Source organism: Macaca fascicularis, chromosome 10 (genome assembly GCF_037993035.2).
Source record: "Macaca fascicularis isolate 582-1 chromosome 10, T2T-MFA8v1.1".
Lineage (NCBI taxonomy): Eukaryota > Metazoa > Chordata > Mammalia > Primates > Cercopithecidae > Macaca > Macaca fascicularis.
Window position 1 is genome coordinate 88,581,246 of NC_088384.1, and position 20,207 is coordinate 88,601,452.

At 50.4% G+C, this 20,207-nt stretch overlaps 1 protein-coding gene across 4 annotated transcripts in view; it reads right to left on the reverse strand.

Annotated features, from left to right (window-relative positions):
* The window catches only part of NOL4L (nucleolar protein 4 like), a 147,421-nt gene that overhangs the window by 58,773 nt on the left and 68,441 nt on the right, over positions 1-20,207 (reverse strand). For all 4 annotated transcript variants that reach the window (XM_045362738.3, XM_045362739.3, XM_045362740.3 and 1 more), the window contains exon 4: positions 12,086-12,195. In XM_045362738.3, the coding sequence (XP_045218673.2) occupies positions 12,086-12,195 (110 nt within the window). The remainder of the gene's footprint in view (positions 1-12,085; positions 12,196-20,207) is intronic.

Below are 20,207 nucleotides of genomic sequence, written 5' to 3' on the forward strand. Positions count from 1 at the left end.
CAATCCATCTAAATAGAGAGGTATAGATATGTTGTGGGATGGAGGAAGGAGAAATAATAAGTGTATTTATGAGAGGGTGTAAGAGTGCAAATACTTATTTCCTACAGCAAGAAATTAACAACAACAAAAGCCCCAACAGAAAAATCAAGAACTAATAGTACAAGCAGGTTATTTTGAAATAGGAGTTAAATACCAGAAGAGACAGCTAAAAGATAAGAAAGAAAAGAGGCTGTCCCTAGGGAGTAGATACTGAAGTGAGGAGGCTGGGGCAGGGTCTGCTATTTTTCTATATGATTTTAAAAAATGTATTCTAGGCCAGGTGTGGTGGCTCACGCCTGTAATCCCAGCACTTTGGGAGGCTGAGGCAGGCAGATCACCTGAGGTCAGGAGTTCAAGACCAGTCTGGCCAACATGGTAAAACCCCGTCTCTACTAAAAGTACAAAAATTAGCTGGGTTTGGTGGTGGGCGCCTGTAATCCCAGCTACTCAGGAGTCTGAGGCAGGAGAAACACCTGAACCAGGGAGGCAGAGGTTGCAGTGAGGATCATGCCACTACACTCCAGCCTAGGTGACTCAAAATAATAATAATAATAATAAAGTATTCTATCTATTAAAATAAAAATAAATGCAGGCTGGGTGTGGTGGCTTACACCTGTAATCCCAGCACTTTGGGAAGACGAGGCGGGTGCATTACCTGAGGTCAGGAGTTCGAGACCAGGCTGGCCAACATGATGAAACTCCATCTCTACTAAAAATACAAAAATTAGCCAGGCGTGGTGGTAGGCACCTGTAATCCCAGCTACTCGGGAGGCTGAGGCAGGAGACTCTCTTGAACTTAAGAGCAGAGGTTGCAACAAGCTGAGATCACATCATTGCACTCCAGCCTGGGCAACAAGAGTGAAACTCTATCTCAAAATAAAAAATAAACATAAAAAAAAATGCAAATAAATCAAAACTGTTTAAAAAGGGGTAAAGGGCCATCCAGAAGTGATTTCTGTAGGTGAGCTGCCCTAGGATTGTGGTGGATGGTCTAGGGGCACAAGGTAGAGGCTCACAGCAGCTTCTCCACCTGCATGCCCTCTCACAGCAGAAATGCGCCAAGAATCGTCCTCTGCCTAGGGAAATCACAACAGCAGGCTTGGTCAAGGACAGTATTTCAGTTGCTTTTGTTTTCTTGCTGTAGCATAAACCTTCTACAGGGCCAGGAATTTACTGAGACAGGACGAAGGTCTGGGCTATAGATTCTCAGATCCTGAAAATGTTGCCGATGGCATTTCAGGCCTTTCCTGTGGTCTCATGGTGGCAAGTAAGGCCCCTGCAGCTCAGCTACACAACAAGAGGAGGTAATAGATAGAGCAAAGGAAAGAAGCCAGAGGCGGACCAGCAAGGCTGGAAGTAGGGAAGACAGGTGGTGGGACGGGTAGGAGCCTGGGAGGCTGTGAACTGAGAGGAAAGTGGTCGCCTCAGTGGGAGAGCCCCATGGGGAAAGAATGAGGCAGACTAAAATCTAGGCAGCCAAAGCAGCAGACCCCACACCCTCACAAATGCTACAGGGTCTACCCCACTTATTGCTCCATGCACGTTTTCAGGAGCAGACACAGATGCTCAAAGTTTGAACAGTCTAGAGAAATGGCTATTCCAAGACAGTAGCAAAATCTGCAAATGGTGGAAAGAGAGTGGAGATGGCAAAGATATGCTGAGAGCTAGAAAGAAAGATTCTGCCTCTTACAGCAAAGCTTAACAGACCTCCTCACTTCCCGCAAGGGCTGACCTCCAAGTTCTGGAGTGTCACTGGGAAACTGTCTTTGATCATCATAAAATATCACACTTTTCCTTACTTAATGCTTTTTTTGCCTTGAATATTTATTTAACATTATCACTACTCCCTCTTTTTTGTTTTAATTTTCCTTTTTGTGTCATTTTGATAAATGTCTTTTGTAAATACCAAATGCCATTTAAGAAGGCCCATCGGAGCCTTTTATGATACTGTGTAATGAAATTTAACCCATTCACTCTTTTTTTTTTTTTTTTTTTTTGAGACGGAGTCTCACTCTGTCGCCCAGGCTGGAGTGCAGTGGTTAGATCTCAGCTCACTGCAAGCTCCGCCTCCCAGGTTCACGCCATTCTCCTGCCTCAGACTCCCGAGTAGCTGGGACTACAGGCGCCCGCCACCTCGCCCGGCTAGTTTTTTGTATTTTTTAGTAGAGACGGGGTTTCACCGTGTTAGCCAGGATGGTCTCGATCTCCTGACCTCGTGATCCGCCCGTCTCGGCCTCCCAAAGTGCTGGGATTACAGGCTTGAGCCACCGCGCCCGGCCCCCCCATTCACATTTTTTATATTTAGTAGTTTGGTCTTGTTTGTGTTATGTTACTTTATGTTACTTATTTATTTATTTATTTATTTATTTATTTATTTTTTGAGACGCAGTCTCGCTCTGTCGCCCAGTCTGGAGTGCAGTGGCCTGATCTCGGCTCACTGCAAGTTTTTACGCCATTCTCCTGCCTCAGCCTCCCGTGTAGCTGGGACTATAGGCGCCCACCACCTCGCCCGGCTAGTTTTTTGTATTTTTTTAGTAGAGACGGGGTTTCACCGTGTTAGCCAGGATGGTCTTGATCTCCTGACCTCGTGATCTGCCCGTCTCGGCCTCCCAAAGTGCTGGGATTACAGGCTTGAGCCACCGTGCCCGGCCTACTTTATGTAATTTATTATATATACATTTATTTATCATATTCATTTATACTTATTTTATATGTATACATAAATCTCTTTTTTGTGGTTTCTTCATTTATTCCCCATTTAATCACTCTTGCTGGACTGATTAAGTTTTCTGTGTTTCTTTTATTCACTCTACTGGTTTAGAAGTTTTACACTCTATTTCTATTCCATAGAGATTACTCTTTACGGAAACATCTCAGAACCTCTGCTGCTTCCTTTTTTTTTTTTTTTTTTGAGACGGAGTCTTGCTCTGTCGTCGGGGGGAGTGCAGTGGCACGATCTCGGCTCATGGCAACCTCTGCCTCCCAGGTTCAAGCAACAATTCTCCTGCCTCAGCCTCCGAATAGCTGGGACTACAAGCACGTGCCACCATGCCCAGCTAATTTTTGTATTTTTAGAAATGAGGTTTCATCATGTTGGCCAGGATGGTCTCAATCTCTTGACCTTGTGATCCACTCGCCTTGGCCTCCCAAAGTGCTGGGATTACAGGCTCCAGCCACTGCACCGGCCACCTCCGCTTCTTTAAGAGACCATCAAAGGTCACACACATTGAGCCACAGCAGGAGACGAGGCCATGTTTCCATTCCGCTATTACTCCTCTGAACTCCCACCTCACCTGGGCTGCAGGGCAGCCTGAGGAAGGAAAGAAGGGAGTCATCACTGCTATCAGGCCCCTAAACATGGTTGTCTAAGTCAGTACTCTTGGGTTCTCCATGGTAAGAACCCCACGAGTCAGCACTGTTTGAGTAAATGACAGTCTGTCACAGTAACCCATTAACACTCCTTCTCCTTTGTGTCTGCCCATATTTGGGGGGTCTTTCTGGGCAGGGGAGAGATTGAGAGGGTTCATAAGAAAAGAAAGAGAAAAGATAATGATTAAAAAGTAAATATAGTTAGCCAAAAAGGTGCAAACAACCCAAATGTCCATGAACAGATAAATGTAATAAACAAAATGTGGTCTAACCAAACAATGAAATATTATTGTCATAAAAAGGAATAAAGTTGGTCAGGTACAATAGCACACATGCCTGTAATCCCAGCACTTTGGGAGGCTGAGATGGGCAGATTGCTTGAGCCCAGGAGTTCCACACCAGCCCAGACAACATGGCTAAACCACATCTCTACAAAAAAAAAAAAAAAAAAAAAAAAAAAAAAAATTAGCTAGGTGTGGTGGTGCTCACCTGTGGTCCCAGATACTCAGGAGGCTGAGGTGGGCGGATTGAGCTCGGGAGGGCAAGGCTGCAGTGAACTGTGATCGTGTCGTTGCACTCCAGCCTGGGTGACAGAGTGAGACCCTGTCTCAAAAAACTAACAAAAAGGAATAAAGTTCTGACACATGCTACCACATGGATGAACCTTGGAGACATGACGCACAAAAGGACAAAAGGACAAATATTGTCTGATTCCATGACATGAGGTGCCTGGAAGAGCCAATTGCATAGAGAGAAAGCAGAATAGAGGTTGCCAGGGCTGGGGGAGGGGAGGAAGGGGAATTATTGCTTAATGGATACAGAGTTTCTGTTTCGGGTGATGAAAAAATTTTGGAAATAGATAGTTCGTGATGGTTGTGCAACCTTGTGAATATACTCAATGCCACTCAATTATATACTTAAACGTGGTTAAAATGGCACATTTTAGGTTTTATATATTTATTACAGTTTTCTTAAAAAAATGAATGTGGAGAGTTTTTCAGGGTGGCCTTGTTTCCTTCTCCATTTAGGGGGATGGAAGCCTGAGAAAGTTCCTGCTCAAAATCCGAACCTCGCTCCCCAGTGATGACTGAGGAAGGACTCTCTCCTGGGCCTGGCTTCCAAGGAGGGGGCTTCCTCTGAGTCCTGGCCTCCTTCTCCTCTGTTCCCCAAACTGGCTCCAGCCTCCCCTGGCCCCAGGTCCTGCTCCAGCTGTTACCTCTCAGCTTCCCTCATCCAGGCCCTCTCTCCTTGCCCAAATACCATTTTAAAAATAAGCCAGACCCGGCGCGGTGGCTCACACCTATAATCCCAGCACTTTGGGAGGCCAAGGCGGATGGATCACCTGAGGTCAGGAGTTCAAGACCAGCCTGACCAACATGGAGAAACCCCGTCTCTACTAAAAATACAAAATTAGCCGGGCGTGGTGGTTCGTGCCTGTAGTCCCAGCTACTCAGGAGGCTGAGGCAGGAGCATCACTTGAACCCTGGAAGCAGAGGTTGCAGTGAGCTGAGATTGCACCACTGTACTCCAGCCTGGGCAACAAGAGCAAAACTGTCTCAAAATAAATAAATAAATAAATAAATAAATAACCAAGCCAGTGTCCCTGAACTGCCTGGCACTAGCCCTGTCTGTTTTCTGTCCCAGGTGACAGCTCTGTGGCTGCTGTTTTGTCCCCTCTCCTAAGAAGAGCTCACTGTCTGTGAAGGGGTCTTCTCCTCCTCTCCTGCCCTCCAGGACCCAAGGAAAATTCTGGGCCAGGACAGCATGGTAGAGGAGAGGGAGGCAGAGGTTAATGGGGGCAAGCTAGAACCTCCATCACGTGGGCTCAGACAATGGAGCCACACCACTTCACACACTGCTGTCAGGACCATTAAAACCATTAGCGGGACATTAGCTCTGCTCCAGGAACTGCTGAGAGGGAGGCAAGGGAGGTGCCCACAGTCCTTCCCTCCAGACAGAGCCCAGAGCTGAGCCCTGAGCCTCTTTGGGCCTCGGCTTCCTCTGGCATGGAGAAGGAGCACAGTTGTCTCTGCTTCCACAGCTAATTTCTACAAGGCGGCCTCAGTTCCAACACTGTCATCTCAGGAAGGATCATGTAGACATCAAATTGCCCCTGCAGACAACGTAGCATTCACAAGGGAGGTGGGGGTGATGCCCTGTCACAGTCCGCTCCCAATATGCCCTTATTTTCCTTATATTTAAGGTGGCTCCCAGGTCCCAGGCCAAACACAGCCCTCGACCTGTGCTTGCTGCCCTCTGGCACACAGGCCACCAGCATCTCTGCCAAGGGTGTCCCTCTACGAAGCCCACGGGCAGTGGGTGGTCCTCGCAGGCAGCTTGCATTTGCAGTCAGCACTCTGCTTCTAGAAAGCACATCCTTATCCAGGTGAGTGTGGGGAGAAACAGGGTTTGGCACAGGTTTGGGGCTGGGGAGATCTGGGCTCCAATTCATATTAGAGGCTGTGTGGCCTTGAGCAAGGGCTGAGCCTTTCTGAGCCTCAGTTGTCAAATCTGTAGAATGAGGACAGTAACTCAACCTAGTGAGGGATAAAGCATGTAGCGTGCTGGACACTGAAGAATCGCCTAATTAATTACCATCTGCCTGAAACAGCACCCACTCCCTCACTCCCGTGTCCCCACTCCGTTGCTCCTCTGAGCACTTCCTGCAGATCCCAGAGTGTTGATTTGTTTTTTTTCTTGTCTCTCTCATTGAACTGGGAGAGCCCGGTGGGCAGAGACTTGGACCTGTTCACCGCTGTCTCCTTGGCAGCTGGAGCAGTGCCTGGCTCAGAGTACACAAAAGGATGTATGGACAGCTGTGTGAATGAATGACAGGAAAATCATAGAAGCAGCTCCTTCGATAGGTGGAAACAGCAAAGGGCAAAGAGACCCAGAATAATGTGGGTCAACAAAGCAGATTATACATATAGGATACTCCCCTCTTTCTTTAACAGTCTGGAAGGGTGTACACCAAAATATTCCATTGCCATGCTTTTGCTTTTTGATGACTGATTTTCCTGCTGAGTCTGTGTGTTACTTGTGTAATTAATTTTTTTTTTGTATTTTTTTTAGTAGAGACGGGGTTTCACCATCTTGGCCAGGTTGGTATTGAACTCCTGAGCTCGTGATCCACCTGCCTCGGCCTCCCAAAGTTCTGGGATTGCAGGAGTGAGCCACTGCGCCAGGCCTACTTGTGTAATTTAAAAAAAAAAAAAAAAGAGGCTGGGTGTGGTGACTTGCACCTGTAATCCCAGCACTTTGGGAAGCCGAGGTGGGCGAATCACTTGAGCCGGGAGTTCGAGACCAGCCTGGCCAACATGGTGAAACCCCACTTCTACTAAAAATACACACACAAAAAAAATTAGCCAGGCACCTGTAATCCCAGCTACTCTGGAGGCTGAGGCAGGAGAATCACTTGAACCCGGGTTTCAGTGAGCCAAGACTGTACCACTGTACCCCAGCCTGGGTGACAGAGTGAGACTCTGTCTTTAAATAAATAAATAAATAATACAAATAATAAGGGCCGGGCGCGGTGGCTCACGCCTGTAATCCCAGCACTTTGGGAGGCCCAGGTGGGCGGATCACGAGGTCAGGAGATAGAGACCATCCTGGCTAACACGGTAAAACTCCATCTCTACTAAAAAACGCAAAAAATTAGCCGGGCGCAGTGTCAGGCGCCTGTAGTCCCAGCTACTCGGGAGCCTGAGGCAGGAGAATGGCGTAAACCTGGGAGGCGGAGCTTGTAGTGAGCCGAGATCGTGCCACTGCACTCCAGCCTGGGTGACAGAGCCAGACTCCGTCTCAAAAAAAAAATAATAAAATAAATAATAATAATAAGAAGAATATGAATGAAAGAAAACTAAATGAGACAGAAAACGAAATCAGTGGCTGTGTGAAGAGACCCCAGCAGGCCTCATGGCATCTTGCTCGCACCCTTGAGAGCAAACCTGAAGGATCAGCAGCTCAGAATGGCACTTGCCGGCCGGACCTGGCCCTAAGAGCATGGTCTGCACCCCTTTCTGGAGCCTCACTTCATCAGAGAATGTTAACGGCTATTGTCTGAGAGTCTACATTTCATGAAATCTTCCTTCCCTGCCCCTTCCAAGAAGATGGCTCCTTCCTCTGCACAACTAAATACAATTTCCATTTTATATCTTTGTAAGAGTATTCCCAAATAAAAAAGTCTTTGATCAGGCCACACTCCACTCTTTTCTGCTCAGTGTGGCCACTTTGATGACAGCTCCTGTGGTCTGTGTCTTAGGCTGGAGGTCCCGAGAGGGTGGAGTCTAACCCCCATAGTGGTACCTTGTACACTGAGGACACTATCAATATTGGGTGCATTGAACCAGACTTTAAGAAGAATCTTCCGGCCGGGCGCGGTGGCTCAAGCCTGTAATCCCAGCACTTTGGGAGGCCGAGACGGGCGGATCACGAGGTCAGGAGATCGAGACCATCCTGGCTAACACCGTGAAACCCCGTCTCTACTAAAAACAAATACAAAAAACTAGCCGGGCGAGGTGGCAGGCGCCTGTAGTCCCAGCTACTCGGGAGGCTGAGGCCGGCCACTGCACTCCAGCCCGGGCGACAGAGTGAGACTCCGTCTCAAAAAAAAGAAAAAAAAAAAAAAAAAGAAGAATCTTTCTTCTTTCTGTGAATCTTGTTATTGAATTTTCAGATTATCTAACACCCTCTGCAGAGAAGGACTCATTTTCTAGCACATTAATCTGATACAACTGGCCTACAAATAACATGATTCTGTCCAGCCCTCAAGAAAATCCCACCACCTGCACATTGATCAAAGCAAAGTGAGGGAAAATGTTCTCCTTGCCTTACCATTTATCTCTTGGATACGTGATGTTGGAAATAAACAGATTATTGAGATTTTTTCTTACCCAAAGTTTGCAGACATAGAGCTTTGTTCAGCATTAATAAAATATTTATCCTGGCTGGGCACAGCGGCTCACACCTGTAATCCCAGCACTTTGGGAGGCTAAGGCAGGCGGATCATGAGGTCAGGAGTTCGAGATCACCTGGCCAACAGAGTGAACGATGTCTGTACTAAAAATACAAAAAAAATTAGCCGGGCCTAGTGGCAGCCGCCTGTAATCCCAGCTACTCGGGAGGTGGAGGCAGGAGAATTGCTTGAACCTGGGAAGTGGAGGTTGCAGTGAGCTGAGATCACGCCATTGCACTCCAGCCAGGGTGACAGTGTGAGACTCTATCTCAAAATAAATAAATAAATAAATTAATTAAATAAAACAAAATATCCTGGTTACCGGTTACTTTAGTATTGGGCTTATTTTCCATGTAACCTGCATTAGAGTTCTGCAAACACTACAGATGTCCTTTTTCGGCATTTTGTGGTCAGAGTGATGAAATGAAACCACTCTCAAAGCCTTGTCTTGGGACATCGGATTTGACAGCAGCCGAACCTGTCCTGCAGCTGTGTTTGGATGGTGGGGAGTCATTCAGCCACCCTGGCCTGCCTTTGCTGCACAAGAAATAAGCTAGTAATTCAAGTATATGTATTTTTAGTTCTAACTCAAGCTGAAGAATCAAAGATTGCTGGGTCCTTGGCCCTTCCTTGCTGCTGCAGATAAATAATCTGGTGAGCCATGTGATTTCATGTTGCGCCACGTGCCCAGCCATAAAACAGGGATAACGGTGCTGCCTAAGAGGCGGAGGCCTTGAGAGCTCATTGCTTTGCGCGGAGTGCTGAAGACTGACAAATGAAGGGCTCTAGGCACGAGGCGGTAGGCTGCTTCACCTGCCAGGCGGTGAAAGGCAGGCCTGAACTTCCATCTCCTGCAGCACTCAGAAGAAGCTGGCTACATTCAGAGGCCCCCACCTGAAAACTACTAATGAAGCTGAGGAAGTCACATCCAGCCCCATTGTAAGCAGAGGCCACCTTGATCTTGGCCCTGCCCCAACTGGACTCCCAGAGCACCCTGGAGACAAACGCCCTCCACAGTCCTTCCTTCCTTTGGAAGCTGTCAGAGCCTCACCAGGGCAATTTCTGCATCTCACGTCATGAACTTCGGTTCATCCACAGATACTCACCAGGTGCTTATGCACCCAACACTGGGCTTTCCCCCTTTTGCTTCAGCAACAGGACTCCTCACATTCTCTGCTGCAGCCGCTGCAGCCACACCAGCCCCTCAAATCTCTTGCAGTCTTAGTCTTGGTCGTCCCTTGAGCCACAAGGCCTTTGCATAAACTGTTCACTCGGCCTGGAACTCTCTTCCCTTCAGATTCCACTCTCAGCTGAAGCACCCCTTTCTGAGGCACAGCTTCCCTGATCCCTGCCTCAGCCCACCCTCCAGCCCACCCTAAGTAGCCCCAGTGCCACAAGTCCTTCTACACCATCGCAATGCCCCATTGATCACTTCCTCCATTGTTTATCACCGTCTGCTGTGAGCTGGGCATTTGTGTGCGATCCTCTGGCTGGTGTCTGTCTCCCCTAGATCAGAAGAAAATACAGGGATGCCAGCCGGAATCTCAGCACTTTGGGAGGCCTAGGAAGGCAGATTGCTTGAGCCCAGGAGTTCGAGACCAGCCTGGCCAACATGAGGAAACCCCGTCTCTACAAAAAATTAGCCAGGCATGGTGGCAGGGGCCTGTAATCCCAGCTACTTGGGAGGCTGAGGTGGGAGAATCACTTGAATCCAGGAGGTGGAAGTTACAGTGAGCTGAGATTGCGCCACTGCACTCCAGCCTGGGTGGCAGAGTGAGACCCTGCCTCAAAAAAAAAAGAAAGAAAGAAAGAAAGAAAGAAAGAAAGAAAGAAAGAAAGAAAGAAAGAAAGAAAGAAAGAAAGAAAGAAAAAGAAAGCAAGCAAGCAAGAAAGAAGAAAAGAAAATCTAGGGGTACTGCTGTTTCTGCTAATCCTGTTTCTGTGAGCCTGGCTCACAGAACAGAGTTCCATAAATATTTGTGGAATGACTGAATCCTCGTTAAAGCACCTAACCCGTAGTCTTAACTCCCCTCCTTCCATTGACACAAGTGAAGATACAGTAAGGATTTTTAACCAAATCAAATATCTGATTCTTTAGTAAGAGATCACAACTTGCACGACACTGACCACTACTGGTTCTAGGGGTGACCTGAATTTAGTGCCATTCTGTAGGAAACAAAACCCGGGGGCTGTGCGCCCCGCTGTTTGTGCGGTTCTGTGCTCCATTCTTCCTGGGCACAGATGAGCACGGTGATGACTGTGTTTACGAAGCCAGGCGCCGGGGACAGTGAGGATGGCTACAGGAAAGAAAGGCCACAGATTGCTCTTCAGCAGCAGTCAGAGGAGACCTAACGCAGAGGCCGAACAGTGGTGCTGGGATTCTATAACCAACAACAAAAGTGACACCTCATTACCGACACTCCTGCAGCCCAAACTACTTTGCCTTTGTGCATTGGAAACCCAGCCCAAGTCCATTTTCCCCACTGGAATTATTTGTGATGATGTGAAGTTTCTTGGAGATGCAACCATCCCAGAACAGGCACACTCAGATGAGAAGACACGGGAGACACAGTTCTAGCAAACAGTTCTACCGCTCAGAGCAAAGCCTATGTCACACAGCCTCTAGGGTCTAGGCACAGTGTGGGGACAGGAGGGCTGGCCGCCCCGCCTCTCGAAAGGAATACACAGCTCTGGAGGTTCAAGCCACCCGGCTGAAGTCCTCATACTGGGTATCACACCAGAGATGCCACCTGCACGTGCCCTGCTACATCACCATGGATCTGACCGAGGAGCCACCACCCCCTCGGAGCATGCATGCTGGGGTTGTCAAGGAGACCAGCGCACAGGACAGCTGCACCCAGGGCTGGAAGTCAGACTCCAGTTCTGCCCCATCTTTCAATGGGAGAGAAAGAATCCAGTCCCCTGCTAGGGCCACAAGGACATGATGGGTTTGGATGTCACAAGAGAGGAGAACACTCCAAGCCGAAGGCAAGAAGTGATTACCCTGGTTTTAGGCAGCGGCAGGGGAGTGGAGGTGGAGAGGAACTCACCTAGTCCTTCTTTGAAAGACAGTCAGGGTACTTGCTTTGCAAAGGGTTAGGAGGTGGACTGTGTGGGAAGGCAGGCGAGAGGGAGTTTCTTTTCATAGCCTGTTTCCATGGTGTTTCATGGCCCTTGGCAAACCCCAGCTGGGGAGGCTTGGACGGCCAGGAGGCCCCAGGGCCACCCTCCAAGGACTATCCTCCTAGTCCATCTGGGCCCCAAGAGTGACAGAGGCCACAGGCAGGCAGCCACTCTCTCTTGCCTCCCTAGGGGAAGGTGGCCAGAGGCCAGCGATAAAGGGCAGAGCAGGGAGAGAACAACTCCAGGGGCCAGGGCTGCGGCTCCCTCCCTTCCACGTCCCCTCCTCCCCCTCCTCCCGCGAGCCCACCCAAGGGGAAAGTTTTCTCTCTGAAGACCCGCAGGGCTGTCTGCACAGGAGACCCTCTCACGAGAAACACATTCTTGCCTGGACAGCCCAGATAACCAGATAAGGGCCTCTTTGATTTCCCATGTGTTTACACAAGCTGTGGCCCCAAGTCTTGGAAAGAATCAACCACTGCCAGGCAAGTCAGGACGCCTCCAGGTGGGGTGAGGGGACAGGGCTGCCAACGCCTCCAGGTGTGGTGAGGGGACCTGGCCACTGACACCTCCAGGTGGGGTGAGGGGACACGGCCGCCTTACCTGCTCCTGGGAATTCATCACTCGAAGCTTCATCTGCTTCAGGTAGGTGGAGGTGAGGGGCATGTTGTAATCGATAATCCCAGAGACCAGTGGAGATGGAGGCTCGTTTTCTGGCAGAAAGAACAAAAGGAAAGCTCTTTCAGTCTGTCAGTCTGTGCTGCAGGCCTGTCACCCACAGGGAGCATTTAACAGAGCCCGTGGAAGAGGAAGCCACCTTGGAGGAGAAGGGACAGGTCAGAGGTTGCAGACTCTGTGGCTCACCCGCATCTGGCCCAGAGATGTGGACTGTGTGGTGTCAAAAATATTTTCTTTATTAGATGCCGGTGTTTTAGAGATTTCATATGTTAAAAAACAATGAGGCCAGGCGCGGTGGCTCATGCCGGTAATTCTAGCACTTTGGGAGGCCGAGGCAGGAGGATCGCTTGAGCCCCAGGAAGGGCCACAGGCCCCAGGAGTTCAAGACCAGCCTGGGCAACACAGGGAGATCCCATCTCTACAATAATAAAACAAATTAGCCAGATGGGTGGTGTGTGCCTGCAGTCCTAGCGACCTAGGAGGCTGAGGTGGGAGGATCGCTTGAGCCCAGGTGGTCAAGGCTGCAGTCTCCAGCGAGCTGTGATGGCACCACCGCACTCCAGCCTCAGCAGCAGAGTAAGACTCTGTCTCTAAAAAACAAACAAAAAAACCCCAACAAACCCACCCCCTCAACACACACACTCGTATTTATATGAATTTTTGGCTTCTTTGAAGAGCATAAGGTCTGGCCACATAAGGCCCCCACTCCCGAAGGCAAGCAACCACTGCCGCTTCAGCAGCCACTTCTTTTAGGCACGGTATGTGGCTCCCATTTTGCCACAGTCCCCACCACTCCTTATAGTATTGCACAGCTTCGCTCATTTGCAAGTATCAATTATGATACTTGCCAGATCCTTGAAGGCATCTGTGTTTCCAACCATTGTCTAAGTCAGTTCTCTTCCAGGTGAACATATGCCACTCTCACCCCACCCAATCCTGCCACCCCACAGCATCCCCCAAAAACATCCTCAGGTGCCATATGGCTCCCAGGTCTGAGTCAGGCCTTCAGTAGCCCTCAAATTCTGGTTCCTCCTTCCTCATATGCAGAGGAACAGTCTCCTCCCATTTATTCCTTTGTTGTCCTGAAGATCAAAGTGATGCATGTTCTTTTTGCAGAGAATTTGCAAAGTGCCGAGAGATGTAAAGAAAAAATTTAAAAACCGTAATTGCACCACGCAGCCTGGCATATGCTTCTGTTTATTTTTTCCCTGTGATTTTTCTTTTTTACACATGATCTTATAATGCATACAGAGAATTCCAGTCTGCTTTTAAAAAGTTTTTTTTTTCTTAACATTTTGTCATAGGTATTTTCCCCAACATCAAGAATCTTATTTTGCTTTGTAAGTAGAATTTTTATGGCCATGTAATAGTTTACCATAATTTGCTTAAGTTACTATGTAATGATTGGCTTTTTAGGTTGTTTCCCATTGAGGCTCTTATAAACAGCACTGCAGGGGACATCCTTGTGCATAAATATTGCTCCGTATTTCTGATCTTATTTCTTGCCTTTTTGGAACAGATTACAAGAAATTAAAAGGTAGGGACATAATTTGATAACCATTAAAATCTCTGGCCAAGCTGCTGTAGGAATTGTTTCAATTATTTGTTATCTGGCCTCCTCCTCCTTCTTCCAAGGACTTCAGGCCAGATTCATTTTGCCCCAGGCCTTTAATCAAAAGGTGCCCCTGGTGCCTAGTCCCACTGATGGGTTGGGATTTCCGTGGCATGAGGAAAAGTGGGAGCAACTTCTAGACCAAGCGCCCTCTACCATCACAAGGAGGCCCAGGAGACAGGCTGCAGGGTGACAGGGCGGAGGTCCGGGAGGTCCAGAGGATATCCAGGGGTGACTTATACTACCTGCCCCTCCAGAGCCATAGCCCAAAAGGGTCCCTGCAACCTTGAAAATGCGATACCAAGGGCAAGAAGCCAGACATAAAACGACAACCACTGTATGATTCCACTTACACGAAATATCTAGAATAGGCAAATTCAAAGAGACAGAAAGTAACTCGAGGTTACTGGGGGCTGGAGGCTGAGGGAATGGGACGTTATTGCTTAATGGGTACAGAGTTTCTGTTTGGGGTGATGAAAAGGTTTTGGAAATAGGTAGTGGTGATGATTGCTCAACAGTGTGAATATAATATCTTTAAAATGGAACAATTAAGCCGGGCACAGTGGCTCACGCATGTAATCCCAGCACTTTGGGAGGCAGAGGCAGGAGGACTGTTTGACCCCAGGAGTTCAAGGCCAGCCTGGGCAACATAGTGAGTCCCTCGTCTCTACTAAAAGGTAAAAAAAATGTTAGCTGGGTGTGGTGGTGCATGCCTGAAGTCCCAGCTACTTGGGAAGCTGAGGTGGGAGGATCACCTGAGCGCAGGATATTGAGGTACCACTGCATTCCAGCCTGGGTGAGAGAGACCCTGTCTCAAAAAAAAAAAAAAAAAAAAAAATATATATATATATATATATATATGAAAGGCAAGTTTTTATGCTGTAAGTATTTTACCATAATTTAAAAAGAAAAAAAGTCTGCAAACAAGGGGTGAAGCTACCCAAAGAGGACAAGGGAAGTTCCTGCTTGGCAAGGATAGGAACAGCCCTGCAGAAAAGGTGGGGACCCGGAATAGCTGGGGCCTAGAGGATGGAGGTCCGCTTTGACACTGTGTACTTCTGGTGACTTTACAGATTGAATAACATTTTGAATCAAGTTTTACAGAAATGCAGAACTTAGTTTTGCTCTTTAAAGCTACCCTGTCACACATAGAATGTTTCATTCTTTGTTGAGGAAGAAATAGATGTTGGCTGGGTGTGGTGGATCACACCTGTAATCCCAGCACTTAGGGAGGCTGAGGCAGGCGGATCACCTGAGGTCAGGAGTTTGAGACCAATCTGACCAACATGGTAAAATCCCGCTCTATGGCCGGGCACGGTGGCTCACGCCTGTAATCCCAGCACTTTGGGAGGCCGAGGCGGGTGGATCACCTGAGGTCGGGAGTTCGAGACCAGCCTGACCAACATGGAGAAACCCCATCTCTACTAAAACTACAAATAAAATTAGCCAGGTGTGGCGGTGCATGCCTATAATCCCAGCTACTCAGAAGGCTGAGTCAGCAGAAGCGCTTGGACCCGGGAGGCGGGGATTGCAGTGAGCCAAGATGGTCCCACCTTACTCCAGCCTAGGCGACAGAGCAAGACTCCATCTCAAAACAAAACAAAAACTACGCTCTACTAAAACTACAAAAATTAGCTGGGCATGGTGGCACGTGCCTGTAATCCCAGCTACTTGGGAGGCTGAGGCAGGAGAACCACTTGAACCCGGGAGGTGGAGGTTGCAGTGAGCCAAGATTGCGCCATTGCACTCCAGCCTGGCAACAGAGCGAGACTCCGTCCCAAGAAAAAAAAGAAAAAGAAAAAGTAAACGTCACTAATGGAATGGCTAAGAAACTGGCCTGACAGGACCACCCCCTCCTCCTCCCTTTTTTAAGAGAGCCTTCCGCTTGGTTGGGTGGCAGGGATCCTCCGCACTGGTCGACGCGGTGGCAAACTCAAATGGGTTTCCACCCCACCATCAACCTAGATTTGACTTTCTTAACCTCAGTGGGGTTTTGAGCCCTAGCCCCATACATTGACCAGGCCGGATGCGATATGTCAGGCAGACAGTCTAGTGATGACATTGAGACGGTATCACTCAGAAGAGCCGTGGGTCCTGTTTTCAAAGGTGGATGTTTGGACTGAGAATTCTGCCATTTCTGTTTCGTCTAAGAGGAGGCTGTCTGGTGAGAAGCTGTTAAGCATCACGGTGAATGTGAAGGGTGCCCATCGCTCTCGTGGCCCCGGTCGACCCTTCGTTGGGTGTTGCAGGGATTCTCTAGGTTTGGGAGGCATGGAGGCGGGCAGCTGTGTTCTTTCATTGATGGTCACCCCTGTCCTGACTGCAGTGTCATGCTGCTCATGAGAAAGTATCTTTAATAAAGCTAGTGACAGGGTAGCTTAGGAAAAATAAAACAGTGGCCAGGACAGTACCCTTGGGAGGCGGGACAAGAGGTCTTCCTTGGCCTGTACCTGCCCCAGCATCTCCAGAGATGAGAAACCACTTCCGGTGCCTGCAGGTGAGCCAAGAGAGCTCAGAAGAGGAAGGCAGGATGCCCTGGTCTTGGGGAAGCTGGAACATCCCAAGCAGACCCCTAAACCTATCGGAGAACACCTAACATTGCTGTAAGGTGAAATGCTGGATTTTGCCGTTCCAGAATGAGAGTTCTGTGAGGACCTCGGCGGGGAGGGGACATTCTAGGTGAGGAAATGAGCCATGGAGCCACGGGTGGGAGGTCAGAGCTGAACCACACCATGGTGAGGAGAAAGGCAGGCAAGCTTTTTAGCAGTGAGGAGCCCCAGGTGTTCTGGACTCAGTAAGTGGGTGCACACTGAGAGGATGGGCTTAGCGGGAAAGAGAGACGGAGCAGGGGCCAGTGGGAACCGCAGAGTCAGATGCTCACCAGGGAGAAAAATGCCAGGATGGGGGACGAGCTCAGGTGGAAACGTGAACAAGGAAGAAGTGGGTTCCTTGGGCTCCGCTGAGACAGGCTGCCCCCCTCTCCGCCCCATGGTCACCACGGGGTGCCACACTCGAGCCTCCACAAATGACCTGACGGTGCGGCACTGCTGGACTCTGTTGCCATGGAGAAGAGTGAGCTAGGAGCTAGCAAGGGTCACGGAGCCTAAATCATCCAGCAGGTTGCTGGCAAGAGAAGCACAGGAAGTGCCCAGAGAGATGTTTCAAAATCTCTTTGCCAAGAAAAATGGAAACCAGCCCAGGCACTAGACCTAGTTTTATGCAATCTCGAGAATAATCAATGATGTGGGTGCTTGGGCCAAGCCAAGTTGTCCGCTGGCCTGTGCAGCTGGGCGCCAATGGCACTCATCAACCAATGCAAACTTCAACCACAGGAGTGACCCTCGTTTCCTCGCGGGAACACCAGGTGGTGATTCTCACAAGCTTTCACCTACAGCACGAAGAACTCTCGGTCCAGAGACAGGTATGAAAGATCTTCCAGGCAGGGGTGGGCACTGAAGGACATGTGCACGATGGGGGCCTGGCACAGAGAGGCCGTGAGACCAGCCAGCCTCAGGGGGTTCAAATTTGGAAACAGAGATCCCAGGCCTGAGGCCAGCTCAAAAGCCGGCAAAAAAATCTCCTTCCTGGGGAAGTACATCAATGAATGGGCAAGTCTTCACGGAGTGCTGACGTGCGTGCATTCGGGGCGGGGAACGTGAGGAAACTGTGTGCGGGGCAGTCCCCGGGCTCAGGAAACAAGGGTGAAGGATGAGCAGGGTGGGACGGATGTGAGGCCATTAGGGTCACTGGAGGAAGAGCTGAGAGGGCCCCGGAGTAGCTCAAGGAAGCTTCATGGAGAGGATCTGAATGGGATCAGATCCTCATGATCTATTGCTCAGCTGACAGCTCCTGAGCACCTGCTTAGGGCTCCATACACACCCTCTGGTTAGAGGCTTCCAGGAACCTTGTGAGGTGAGTGCTCGTAGTAATACCCTGACTTTACAGATGAGGCAACAGCACACAGAGGAGTTATGCAACCTTCCCACAGTCCCACAGCAAATGAGTGTGAGAGCCGGGAGAGGCCAGGCCGGCAAGGAGGAGCCAGGCATGGAGGCCTTGGAAACCATGCAGAGGAGTCTGGGCCTGGTTGCGAAGGGGCGGAGACCCAAGTGGACAACCTGCCTGCTGAGGAAGAGTTGGCATTGCTGCCCATTGGCTACTCCCAGTTTGCAACCATGCAACAATATTTTGTCACATCAAAGAAAACAGAGACATGCCTCCAAAGGTCCCTTTCCACAAGAGCTGGGCTGGTCTGAAGTCACACCTAGTTTGCATGCTCTGTCCTCAACTCCTCAGGGACTGGTGGAAGAGTAGTGTGGAGTCAGGAGGGCCTGGAATTTCCCGTCCTCAGACTTCCTGATCCTCTGCCACCTCCTTTGTTTATGCTCCTGGCACTGGGGGAGGGCACGGGGCTGTCCAGGCCCCCCCACTCTGCTGGGGAGAGACCGCTGAGCAAAGAAGGCCACTCTACTTCCTTTGTTTCTTTTTAACATGAGGCCAGGAAGTCAGGCATTCTCCCAGTAGCCCTCAAAGAGCCTCCATCCTGTCCCCTGTCCCCACTCCCTCCCACCTTCCTGGGGCAGGAACACTGGGCCTGTCTCTGGGGCTGGTGCAGGCTCTGCTTTCCCAGCAGCTGGAGAGGGAGAAGGGAGGGCTGGCAATGCAGGGGTTCCTGGGAGACAGCAGGATATAGCTGCATCCAGAGGCCAGCATGGCGGGCAGAGATAGGACCTGCAGGCTTTCAGTGGGGGCAGGAGGCGGGGAACCTGGGGACGGTCCAGGAGGCGAGTGCCTCTGGCCACTTAGCAGACAGTGGAGCCTTTCAGACTCTAAACTCTCCACTGGCAGCTTCCAGAAACCAAGACCTTCCCTTCTAACCCTGTTCAGGGTGTGGACCCAGCGTGCTTGCCTGGCAGGACTGGGGGCCACATCTGACCCCACCTGGGTAGAAGCAGACCTTGTGTCTCTGTGGGGCCACCTGGACGTTGGCAGCCTCGTGTCTGGGCACCACAGGCCACGACACGGGCTGGAGGCAGGAGGCAGGGTGATGCGCCCCAGGCACCCGCTGCATCCCAGGTGCCCGCCACAACAGGCTCACCCTCACCACCCTGAAAGGATGGCATTTCTTCCACTTTGCTGATGAGAAAATGCAGTTTCCTGCCTGCACTTCTATCTCCTGGGAGAGCCTGGATGAATGATTTCACCTCAATGCCTCTCTGTGCCTCAGTTTCCTCACCTGTAAGCCAGGACTAACACCTCATAGGATACTCGTAACTGTCATGATCAGGAGCTGCTCAGAGAGGTTCCCTGTCCTGCCGAGGGACACGTAGTGGGGAACAGGGCTGCACATCAGACCTGCCTGACTCCAAGGCCATGCCCTTCCATGCGCCACTTCCCCGGGCTCCTGCTCCCTCAGCGTCTTCTCCTCGCCCTGCAAAGGGAAGCTCCGCTACCTGGGACAGAGAGGTGGCATTGTGCCTGAGGATGGGGGAGGATGCGTGAGAATGGGCATGGTGCTCATCTTCTGTCCGGCCTGAAGCAAGCCCCAGGAAAGATAGGCTTTAGCAGCGAGCCCACAGCGCTGGTTTATATTCTAGATGGCTCCTGGCCTGTGTGCTCCCTCCCTCCCTGGCCTCTTTCTCCTCCCTGGGGGTGGGGCGTGGTGGTGGCAGCCAGTGAGGAGAGGAAGCAGGCCACTGCTGTGCTCTGCGTTGCCCTCCTGGCCACACAGAAGCCCGCAGATGAGGCGTGAAGCCTGCAGCATGGGGAGACCCAGCAGCCGTCAGTGAGGAGTGCAGGGGGAGCTGAGGAACGCCCTCCACACTGCAGTGGGATGCGTGGCAGGGGAGGGGAGTGGATGGCGCCTCAGACACCCCAGAGCAGCCCACAAACGGAGCCCCTCTTGGCTTCACCTCTGTTCCTCCAGGCAAGCAATTCTGTGTCTGACTCCGCCAGTTGCTATGGAAACAACGAGGACAGGAACGGGAGGGGACAGGCGGATGGGTGGGCAGGAACCAGGCAGCCACCACTAGGACACACACCCCTGGCCCCTGTGGCCTAGACCCCAGCAGGGTGGAGAGAGCGGCAGGGAAAGCCCTCCAGCCCATCTGCAGGTACCAAATGCTGTCTTGGCCCAAGGGTTGCAGCCGCTGCCTGGCCAGGGGCAGGCCACGTGGGTAGCAGCATTCAGGATCACTGGCTCAGGCATGCATCGTGGGAGTGTCCCACGTTATCACAGGAACCACAATAGCCACAGCTCTGTCTTCCTGTACCAATGCCAAGTACAGGGACTAACTCACATCTTGGTAGCCTTCTGATTAACCCCATTTCACAGATGAGGGAACTGAGGCTCAGAAAGATGAAGTGTCTTGCCCAGGACACACAGTAGCTGAATGGCTGTGTGGCCCTGAAGCCCTGTTCTTAACATGGGAACCA